The 12,173-nt window shown below is 39.7% G+C and overlaps 1 protein-coding gene across 1 annotated transcript in view; it reads left to right on the top strand.

Moving 5' to 3' along the window:
- Positions 1-12,173, top strand: part of LEKR1 (leucine, glutamate and lysine rich 1) — a 174,925-nt gene that overhangs the window by 158,494 nt on the left and 4,258 nt on the right. Inside the window, exon 12 of the mRNA XM_021702626.1 lies at positions 772-1,071. Coding sequence (XP_021558301.1) covers positions 772-1,071 — 300 coding nt within the window. The remainder of the gene's footprint in view (positions 1-771; positions 1,072-12,173) is intronic.

The raw sequence follows: 12,173 nt of genomic DNA, 5'->3' as shown, positions 1-12,173 counted from the left end.
CACACTACTGTCAGTAGGCACATGTGGCTAGTGGCTACCATACTGGGTATCACAGAGTATCTCTATCATCTGTTGGGCAGTGCTGCTTTCAAAGTTGTAGTATCTGGGGTATCTCCAGTCATTGTAATAAGAAAGAAAAAATATATCAAATGAAAACTTACTGCTATGGTATGAGTAGAATATAACTGTGGTGCTCCCCTATATGCACCCCCAAACATCAGGCAATTCTAGGTCCCAAAGCCACCTCATACTGAATCCAGACAGGTACCTGGATCAAGACTTGAGCTGTCCTTGGTAGCTCAGTCCAGACACAGAGATTTATATATTTCCAAGGATGCCCAAGTCATTAATATGCAATTCCATTTAAGGTGGTAAAAATACATTTTAGTCTTAACATTTATTTATTTATTTAAAGATTTTATTTATTTATTTGACAGAGAGAGACACAACGAGAGAGGGAACATAAGCAGGGGGAACGGGAGAGGGAGAAGTAGGCTTCCTGCTGAGCAGGGAGCCCGATGCGGGGCTCAATCCCAGGACCTGGAATCATGACCTGAGCCGAAGCCAGCCGCTTAACGACTGAGCCACCCAGGCGCCCCTAGTCTTAACATTTAAAAAGAAAATCTTGAAGGCCTACATAATATCATAGGATTTGTTTTCATTTGATCAGAAGTGTACACTGATTATTTAGAATAAACCTCTTAGAACCTTAAGAACTCTGTGGTTACCTAGAGATATTGCCTACAAATTAATAGAAGATTTATCTTACAGATATCTGACTTAATCGCAAGCGCTACTAGAGATCTAAGGCTGGAAGTGACCACTCTTGAAGAAAAACTCCGTGAATCTTATATCCGGTATACTGAAGATTCTGAGTCAAAGGAGAAAGAAATCGAAAACCTTAAAAATGTGGTTGCAGAATTTGAATCCCGCTTGAAGAAGGAAATTGATAGTAATGATTCTGTTTCAGAGGACTTGAGGAAGGAAATGCAGCAGAAGTCAGATGAGCTAGAAAGAGTAATGCTGGCACAAACACAACTGATACAGCAGTTTAACCAGTCCCAGGAACAGGTAGGAAGCAGAGGATGGAGCCCTCACCATTACTGAAAGAGCACACATTCTTTCCAAAAACGAGACAAGCAGACAAAAACATGAAAGGCAGCTTGGTGTCATGCAAAGAGTTGGGGACTATTAGTCAGGGACTTGGAATTACATCCTGGTTGTGTTCTTAACTAGGCAGTCACTTAACTCTCTGCATCTGGCTTCCTTTTCTATAAAATGAATTCACTGAACTACATAATCTCTGCGGTTTCCTGGCGCACAGTTCTACAATGTTGTAAATGACCATTTAAAACTTCTAAGACTAGGAATCTTTGTATATTTATGTCTTATTTGTTTTGATGTTAAATCTTTGCCAAAGAAACTTTTAGAGCACTTGCCACTTAAGTTCAGAAAATAATTTGGACAATATATTTTATTTTATTTTATTTTATTTTTAAGGTATTTATTTATTTGAGAAAGAGAGAGAGAGCATGAGCAGGGGGAGGGGAGAGAGAGGGGCAGAGGGGCAGGCAGACTCCCCACTGAGCAGAGAGCCCAGATGTGGGGCTCTATCCCAGGACCCTGAGATCATGACCTGAGCCAAAGGCAGCCGCTTAACTGGCTGAGCCACCTATGAACCCTGGGACAATATATTTTAAAAGTAATTTCTCTTTAGGGCTTTATCTTTCCGTCAACCTAAACTATAAGATAATTTACATGTGTTGGTCTTCTTTCTTATGTATGCATGATTATTTCAGCAATGTTTTTATTTAAACTAGAATGGACTTATTTTGATTTGAATTTTCTTTTCTAATAAAGTCTTATTTCTGAACTGCTAAGCAGTTTAGGGCACACAGCATGGAGGAGATTCATATTTGAATCTCCATGATATGATGTTTCCTATTTCAGGAAACCCGAATTCTAGTGATTCTGCTTCTAAATTTCAAAGAGACCCTCAGGCTTAGCACTCAACATCTCCAGGCTTCCTTTCCTTTCCTTTTCTTTCTTTTTTTCTTTCTTTCTTTTTTCTTTCTTTCTTTTCTTCCCTCTCTCTTTCTTTCTTTCTCTCTCTCTTCTTTCTCTTCTTTTTCTTTCTTTCTTTCTTTCTTTTCTTTCTTTCTTTCTTTCTCTCTCTTTCTCTTCTTTCTTTTTTCTTTTCTTTCTTCCTTCCTTCCTCCCTCCCTCCCTCCCTTTCTTTTTCTTTCTTTCTTTCTTTCTTTCTTTCTTTCTTTCTTTCTTTCTTTCTTTCTTTCTTTCTTTCTTTCTTTCTTTCTTTCTCTCTCTCTCTCTCTTTCTTTCCTTACTCCTTCCTTCCTTTTAAAATAACACTAAGCACACTACTCACCTCTCCAGATATTTAGGGGGTCAGCTGAGTGTCTCCGGCAGACACACTGCAGCACAGCCTCCCTGATAAAGTGAGCTGCTTCACAGGCCAGGCAGGAGGGGGAAGGGAGAGCACACATGGACTCAGTTCCACTGAAGAAACCCTAAGGAGAGAGGCAATGCAGGTTTGCTTCAAATGAGACAGCAGTGGTGAAGCTCTAGAGAAGGGATGGTAGGTTAAAGGAAAGAAAGGTCAAGGCAATTAGACCAGCAGGTTTTCTAACTCTTAAATCACCAAAGAAATGGCAATATGGAAAGTAAGCAGTAACCTATAAACTAGGACAAGCAGAAAAAGATAGAAGGGTTGAATCCAGTAAGTATATACTAAACCTCTATGTAGGGGCCAGGCGCTGTGCTAGGCCCTATCTGTGCAATTATGAACAAGACTGACAACTGCCATTTCCTGCTCTCAAAGAAGAATTTAAAGACAATCTTATGTAATTAAATTGACATCCAGGGGCACCTGGGTGGCTCAGTCGGTTAAGCGTCTGACTCTTGATTTCGGCTCAGGTCATGATCTCAGGGTCATGAGATCGAGCCCCACATCAGGCTCTGCATTGAATGTGGAGCTTGCTTAAGATCCTCTCTCTCCCTCTGCCCCTCCCCCTCTCCCTCTCAAAAAAAAAAAAATTCAATTGACATCCAGAGGAAAGAATGACATAAACAAAAACTTAACATATATTGCATGGAGCCCTGGGTGTTATATGCAAACAATGAATCATGGAACACTACATCAAAAACTAATGATGTACTGTATTGTGACTAACATAACATAATAAAATAAAAATTAAAAAATTAACATATAAAAAGCATAGACTAGTCTTAAAAATTGGCCTTAAGGACCTGTATTGGTTATCCATTGCTGCACAATAAATTATCCTCAAATTCAGTGGTTTCAAATAACAAACATGTACTATCTCATAGTTTCTGTGGGTCAGAATGTGGTTTAGCTAGGTACCTCTGGCTTAAAACCTCTCGTGAGGTGGGTGTCAGGGGATTAGGGGTACAGTTTTACCTAAAGCCTAAACTAGAGGAGGATTTATTTCCAGGCTCACTTTGTGGTTGTTAGCAGGATTTATTTTATTATGGCTGTTGGGCTGAAAGCCTTAGCACCTTGCTGGCTATTGTCAGAGGACTCCCTCAGTTCCTTGCAATAAGGACTTCCCCATAGAACAACTTACACGTGGAGCTGGCTTCCCTCAGAGCAAGCAAGTTAAGAAGACTGAAAGTGCAAGAGAGGGTGTCTAAGATAGAAGCCAGTCTTTAGCCTAATCTCAGAAGTGACATCCCAATGCTTCTGCTAAATTCGATTCATTATAAATGAGCCAGTAAGTTCAGCTCACATTCAAAGCAAAGGGATTGCACAAGGGGGTGAATAAGCAAGAGGGCGGGGATAACTGGGGGCCATTCTAGAGGCTGCCAATCTCAGTGCCGCTGGAGGTAACTTTGGCAAGAGAAACTAGATTAAAAGTGAAGAGTGAATTTCTTTTTCAGACAAAAGGAGCTAGATGTGAAGCTCTTCCTGCTCATTAGTTGTAAAAGGAAGCCACTTAGAGATGGAGCTTGTTTGTTTGTTTGTTTTTTAATGCACACTCTTGAAAAATACAAGACACTGGTTTGGCACATAAACAATCATTGATCATTACTAGGGAATAGAAAGGGATCATTCCAAAAGTAAAGTTGCCTAAGGACATGCCTGGGGACAGACTTCCTTTAGCTGGGGTGGGAGGAAGGGAGGTAGATTAGATTTTCCATTAGAAGTTAAATAATTACCATTGAACTGTAAGAGTAAATAATTAAGGCTCCTTCTCTGGTTAAGCATGCCAAAGTCCAGAATATTCTTATAAAAAGAGGAAATGAGACAATAACAGTGATAGGATGTATGAGCCAGAAAGAATAGAGGTGGTAGCATGTAAAGTGAAAAACACTATTATTTTGATCACACATTCCAGACACTTGAAATTTCTCAGATTCTAGAGAAATAAAGCCATATTTAACTTAAGAACAAATTCTCATTAGAATAAAGATAAATTAATGGTCTAATAAGGAAGCTAATTAAGGTCAGGAAAGCCCTATTCTCTTTCAAGGGGTCAGAGAATGGGTGGACTTTGCTTTTAATTGTTTGAAGAATGTTCTCAAGGATAGGAGGAAAGCCAGAGCCTCTAAAGGGCAAATGGGCATTCCTTCATGGAGCAAGGATTATTGGAGAGTGTCCACAGAGACAACGAGGGTCAAGAAGGTGAAGCAACAAGAGGTGCAGGTGAATAAGAGGAGAAAATAGAACGTAAAACTGAATGGGAAATGTGAATGAGAAAAGAAGGCCCATGAAAATTCTTCTTAGGGAGAAGACATACATTAAAAAAATTGAAATATATTTTTTAAGGTTTTATTTATTTATTTGACAGAGAGAGAGCACAAGCAGGGGGAACGGCAGGCAGAGGGAGAAGCAGGCTCCCCGCTGAGCTAGGAGCCCGATGTGGGACTTGATCCTAAGACCCTGGGATCATGACCTGAGCTGAAGGTAGATTCTTAACTGACTGAGCCACCCAGGCGTCCCTGAAATATTTTTTTAAAAGAAGAAAGAAGTCAGAAAGAAACCTAATATGTTAGAGAACAGAACATCATCATTTAAAACTAGGTTAAAATAGATTCACATGCTTCTTGCTACCAGTTTTCCTTCCTACTAGCTTCATATGAGTCCTGTCAAGACAGTGTGGCCAGGGGCGCCTGGGTGGCTCAGTTGGTTAAGCGACTGCCTTCGGCTCAGGTCATGATCCTGGAGTCCCGGGATCGAGTCCCGCATCGGGCTCCCTGCTCAGCAGGGAACCTGCTTCTCCCTCTGACCCTCCCCCCTCTCATGTGCTCTCTCTCATTCTCTCTCTCTCAAATAAATAAATAAAATCTTAAAAAAAAAAAAAAAAGACAGTGTGGCCAGGCCCCACTGTCAGGGGTCTTGTTGTAATCCAGAGGAATAATGTGGTAAACCGCGCCCTCCCCCCCCCACCACCAAAAAAAGAAAGAGAGAGAGAGTTCATGTACAACTACCAAAGGAAAACCAGTATGGAATGTTCAATATTTTTATTGTCTTAAGATTTTCAATAAGGAAAACAAAGGGACAGAAGTTTTAAATTCTATCAGTTCCTCTAGCCATCTAATGAAACTCAAAGACATTCAAAGATAAAAAGGAATGCTCTTGGTTAAAGTAGAGAATTGAATACATATGTTTATCTATGTTTCATCTCAAAACAGCACTAAAATGGCAGTAAGTTAATAAAAAGTGAATACATCCATAAGGAAAAGAGAACAGGAGAGGAAGTTGACGCCAGATGAAAGAGATGTTGACCAAATTTTGGAAAATAATTCAGAAGTAATTAGTAGACTGTAGGATGTTGAAACCTAATGCCTGTGGGGATTGGGGGAGTGGGGTGGAACCCTAAAAGGAGCAAATCCAATTATGTGACACAGCACTGGAAAGGCTCAGGAATTGGAGACACGAGATTCTTCTGAAAGAGAGAAGAGTGGATCTGAAAATAGGATTGTTTGAATGATTGTAAAAGGAACAGATAGATACTCAGATGCCCTCCCTAACCTCTAAGCAACCCTCACTCACTATTCTAGCAGGATTCCAAAGATTTACATTCTAGAAAAACTGCATGTGAGAGGCTTTGGACCTGAGGGTACAGAACAGCAGAATGTGGGAGAAGGCTGGAATGAAAAGTCTGTATCTTAAAGAGTGAGACCTCCTGGTCCACTTTACCTACTTACTTCCCAGAACACAGACAACTAGGTTTATATATCAACAGCTAGGAAATTGGAAGTGCCCTCTCTGGAGAAGTGAGGTGGCTGAAAAGAAAAGACCTACGGATCCTGCTAATTGGGGTCTCCCAGTGAAATGGCAATAGTCATGTTGTATCTACCCATGAAGAAGTATACCAATCAACAAGCCCTCACGGAGGCACACAGAGCTTCCAGTAACATTTTAGAGACTCATATTTAAACATGAACAACCAAAAGATCACCAGACATTTTAGGAATACCTCTAATATGAGATAGAAACAAGGATCAAACAAGCAAAAAAGAACTCAGAAGAAAAAGATACAAAATAATACAGGGAGCAAATGTGAGCTTCAAAAAAGAGCATAATTAATATCCTCAGAGAAAAGAGAAAAGATATTGCATCCATAGAACATGAGCAGGAGGCTATGAATAAAGAATGAGAATAAATATTAAGATATAAGAGCTGAAGTAAAAAATTCAATACTTTGGTTAGATAATAAAGATGAATAAATCTCCCAGAAAGTAGAAGAAAAAAGCAGAGTTGGAGAAAAGAAAAGAAAAGAAAATTAGAAAAAGAAGATTAGAGGAGATTTGGAAAGAGAGAACAGAGAAAATGGAAGAAATAAAATTATCCAGAAACTAATCAAGGTCATTTCCATGTACTGAAGGACATACATTTCTATAATGGATGGTAAAGCAACCACACCAAAGCACTTCATCATGAAATAGCAATACCTTAAGGATAAACATGAGTAGTTAAAAAGTTTCTGGGCTGGGGGTGGGGTGGTTGGGAGGGTCACTTAAAAAGGATCAGGAATCAAAATGGCCTCAGAATTCTTAACAACAGCAGTAGAAACTAGAAGACAGTAGCTTCCACATTCTGAAGAAAAACTTTTCAACCTAGAATTCTATAACCTGACAAATGATCAATCAAGCAAGTGTCAAATAAGGATATTCTCAGATATTAGAGTTCTCAAAAATGATACTTCCCTTTGCAGCCTTTCTTGGGAAGTTGTCAGATGATATATGACACCACAATGAGGGAACAAAATAAGAAAGGAGAAGATACAGGAATTGGGAAGTAAGAGTTCCAACACAGGAGAGGAGTGGAGAGAATCCCCAGGACGATGGTAGGGAGAAATCCAAGAATTACAGCAGGGCACCAGATTTAGAGAACAAACAGCCTGGGGTCAGCAGAAGAATGGAGAGTTTTTAGAAGTATGTTTCCAAGAACAAAGAGAAGCTGATGGATTACATGGAGAGTTTGAACACGTTGAGAGAATATTTACATTTCTTTAAGTGGGTTTAATGAAAAATTAGTGATCAACACCTAGAACCCTAAGCAGATAAATAGTGGGACAATAATTAACTCTGGAAGGATGCTATGCAAGAAGGGAAATGTAATCATAGTACACTGCATGGCTCAGGGATACATAATATTTATATACTATAATCATATAAAGTAAAATATAGATTTGACTAAAAATCATGATGGAGATTGGGAAGATTTTCCAATAAAATTGTGATAGAAATTTCTCCTAGGGGAAGAGAAACATCTGCTCTGGGGCGTGGAGGGGCGGGGGTGGTGAAACATCTACTGGGAGTTGGAATAGGAAGCTAAATCTTCATTTTCCATTCTATGAAGCTGGCAGATAATGACTTCAAAACTAAAAAACCATGAGATAACTGCATAATGTTATTATTTGGAATATGGAAATAAATACCACAAGAAACTGCTTAAAAATCTGAAAATGGTTATTCCTGGGATGTAGGACTTGGAAGTATGAAGGACTGCTTTTTTTCATTATACTATAGTACTGTTTTAATTTTTATATATATGTGAGATATTACTTTAATTTAAAAAAACAATTTAAAACAATGGAAAGGAGTAACTTATAAAAAGGGCCTAATAGGGTGGCAGAGGATAGGATAAAAGACAAGGTTTTAGAACATGTAAACAGGTTTTTAAAAAATAGATGCTGGGGCACCTGGGCTCAGGTGATAAAGCATCTGACTCTTGATTTCGGCTCAGGTCATGATCTCAGGGTCATGGGATCGAGCCTCACTCTGGCTCTGAGTTCAGCGCAGAGTCTGCTTGAGATTCTTTCCCTTTCTCTGCCCTTCACCCTCTGCCCCCTCCCAACTGACGGGCATGCCTTCTCTCTCTTTCAGTTTTTCTCTCTCTCTCAAAATAAATAAATAATAAAATCTTTAGAAAATAAAAAATAGATGCTAAGAAAAATAGAGTAAAGGGATACTTTCTGAAAGAGAGGTCCTGTGGGAGATGGGGTGGTCAGAGGACTCTCTGAGGAGGTAATATTCAAGCAGACCTGAAGTGAGAAGATGAACATTTCAGGCAGAGGAAATGTGAAATGTAAAGGCCCTGCAGCAAAGAACATTCTGGGAACCTTGGAGAAACCACAGGGAAGTCAGCAAGCATTGCTGAAGCTTAGTGAGCAAGGAGGACAGTGGTAGAAAGCAAGTTTGGAGGGACCAATTCATGTGGAGTCCGTAGTCTGGCAGCAAGAAAACTTTGGATTGTTTTCTTGGTGTGATGGAAAGCCACCTGGAAATTATGAACAACGCAGTGACATGATCTGATTTATTTTTAGAGGATAACTCTGCTGTGTAGAAAATAGGTTGAAGGGAGGCAAAAATGAAAGCAGGAGCAGCAATTACAAAGCCCTTGAAAAGGTCTAGAAATGCATGGATGGTCATTGTGCTAAAGAAGGCGAGAAGTGGCCTGATTCAGGATATATTTTCAAGGTAGAGGCAACAGAAATTACTGGGATGGGTTGGATGATGTGAGAGCAGAAGAGGGATCAAGGCTAACTCCAAAGTTTGGAATGTCAGCAACCGAGTGAGTGAAAGTGCCATTTACTGAGATGGGAAACACTAGTAAAGGAATACAACTGGGGAGGAATATCAAGAATTTGATTTGGCACATGTTAATCTCAATGTGTCTATTAGATATCCACATGGAGGTATTGAATGGGCAGTATGTTCAGGGGAAGGCTGACTAGAGATTGATTTTGAGACAACCACATGTAGCTGATACTTAAGCCCTGGTACTGAATGAGATCACCAGGGAATTGAGGTAATAGAGGGTTGAGAACAGGCACTCCAACTTTTAGAGGCTGGGAGGAGGACAATCGAGCAACGGTGACAGAGAAGGAATGTCTAATGAGGTAGGAGGAAAACTGGAGAATACTACCAAGGATTCTAAGGAGAAAAAGAATTTTTTTAAAATTTTATTTTATTATGTTATGTTAATCATCATACATTACACCATTAGTTTTTGATGTAGCGTTCCATGATTCATTGTTTGCATATAACACCCAGTGCTCCATGCCGTACGTGCCCTCTTTAATACCTATCACCAGGCTAACCCATCCCCCCACCTCCTTCCCTCTAGAACCCTCAGTGTGCTTCTCAGAGTCCATAGTCTCTCATGGTTTGTCTCCCCGTCTGATTCACCCCCCCTTTATTTTTCCCTTCCTACTATCTTCTTTTTTTTTTTTTAATATAATGTATTATTTGTTTCAGGGGCACAGGTCTGTGATTCAACAGTCTTACACAATTCACAGCGCTCACCATAGCACACACCCTCCCCAATGTCCATCACCCAGCCACCCCATCCCTCCCACCCCCCACCACTCCAGCAACCCTCAGTTTGTTTCCTGAGATTAAGAATTCCTCATATCAGTGAGATCATATGATCCATGTCTTTCTTTAATTGACTTACTTCACTTAGCATAATAAATTTAAAGAAGGGAGCACACAACTTCTATGGAGCCACAATCCCTTATAGAAAATGTTGGTTTCAGATAGTTTTTGGAATTCAAATTATTTCATATTTTAGAAAATTAGTGAAGCACCTATGCCCCCAGAGATCTAGGGGAGGTCCTCCCATGCAATGACATCAATATTTCTGCAGTGAAGCATAGGAATGGCCCCACTGAGTGAAATAAAGATTATCAGTCCAGTCAGATTTTATTACCAAATATTATAATTTACACAAATTTTTCTTCTCAGAGCTTTGTGGATGTCAAAATTGTGGCTAATGGATTGTAGATGTGTACTTGCTTTCTTGACAACAGCTATTTTTGTTGGTTTTGTTCATTCACCTGACCGTCTCTTGGCATCTTGGATATGATTTTGTTTAGAAAACAAAAACTGAGAGTGCATGAGGTTGCTCTGTAGAGTTACAGACACAGAGAGGTGATAGGAAAAAGTGAAGGAAGAACTTTCCCCACACTATCTACAGTGGTTACTTTTTGGGGGGTAGGAAGAGATAGCAACGTTTTCACTTCTTATACTTTTAAAAAATTTGGGGATCATGGATGACTTTAAAACTTTTTGGTGTTTTTAAAATATTTTTCAAAGACAAAATCTTAAAAAGGAAAACCCATTTATTTAGGAAAGTTTACTAATAAATCTGGCAACAATGGATTTATGTAAACTCAAAGATTAAATCTGAGGAATACATGGTGTTTGCAGACACAAATAGCTTTTTTTGCAAGAGGGATTTGCTTAGTTTTAGGATGTGCATTTTCTATATTTACATATTCAATCGATATAGATAAAATGGCACACATTTCTCTGGTAATTCCGTTTATGAGAAAACAAAGTACCAGTTAGTATATCAACAAATGAGTAGTTCTCAACTTTGGGACCAAATAAAATTAGAACATCTAAATCTCTTCTCTAATCTCTGGCTCCCCAGCGAGCAGGGGGAGAACTGGGGAAGCTTTTAGGGGCCAGAGGCTATTCCTAGGGTCGGTTGGCAGGGAGGATGGGTGAACTGACAGCCTGAGAACCTTAATGGTGGGGCATGGGGCAGACAGGAGTGTGGCGGTCAGACTGAGAGCCTTCAGTAGAGGAGAGGGAGAGCTAAACAAGGCTGCCTTTTACATGTCGGAGACTGTTTGTCCTGATGCAAAGTGTAGATGCCAGAAAATTGATATAATGAGAAAAAATATGAAGAAATTGTTTCTGTTGTACTGAATTAATACCAATTAAATTCTAAGTAGATTGTTGACTTAGAAAAATGAATCCTGAACTCTGTGCCTTCATGGGCTTTTCCTCCCCATTCTGAAAATCTGCTCTTGAAGCATATTAGTCCAGGAGATTATTTCCCTGTTTCTACTTCTGTTTTGATCTTTCACAGTGCCCATTATGTTTGTGAGCATAGGGATACAATTTTAGAACAACCTGCCTAATATCCATCTTACTTCTTTCCTAGAAATATACTCAGATTCTCATTCCTGTCTTACCAAAGGGCCATTTCCACTGTTTTTCTGCAGTGTTTTGGGCTGATCAGATTAGTTGACCAGAAGCATTAAATGGAAGGCTAGCTCCTACTCATCGTTCTGATTTCCACACCTTTCCCACAGTTTCCCTTTGTTTCTGCTCCCCCCGTGGTCCCCACGGGGGTCCCCCCCCCCCAGTTTGTTCAGCCATCCACTCACCCTGGAACATACCTAGTTTGGGTGGATGAAAACTATAATCTGATCGATCATTCCATGGTTCAGACCTCACTGGGTATAAAGCACAAAGAAAGACACCCATCTGTACTTATTCTTCACTGAGGACTTGCTTTCTTGGCATGTTCCCCCAATTGCCAAATTCAGGTGATTGCCATCACAAATGGGACTCTCACCTTCAGAGTGATCAAGTTAGCCGGCAAAGCCTTCTCTTGCTTCTTCCACTGTTTTTGGAATTGAAAGCAATCCAGCTGTCTCTAAGGATAAAAATGAAAACAAACATAAAAATAAACCACACTTACATTGCAAAGAGTGGGGGAAATTGGCCATTTTTTAATATTAGAAATTTCAAACAGATGGCGAGCTAATTTATATTTTCATTTTGACATTTACTTACCCATTGGGAGTGCAATTAAGCCATATTTTAAAACCACTCAAAGGGGCCTTCATCTGAAAATGTTATAGACATATCTACAGATAATGCTC

This window comes from Neomonachus schauinslandi, chromosome 1 (genome assembly GCF_002201575.2).
Source record: "Neomonachus schauinslandi chromosome 1, ASM220157v2, whole genome shotgun sequence".
Classification (NCBI taxonomy): domain Eukaryota; kingdom Metazoa; phylum Chordata; class Mammalia; order Carnivora; family Phocidae; genus Neomonachus; species Neomonachus schauinslandi.
The sequence above is the reverse complement of the archived record's forward strand: the minus strand, read 5'-3'. Positions and strand labels throughout refer to the sequence as shown.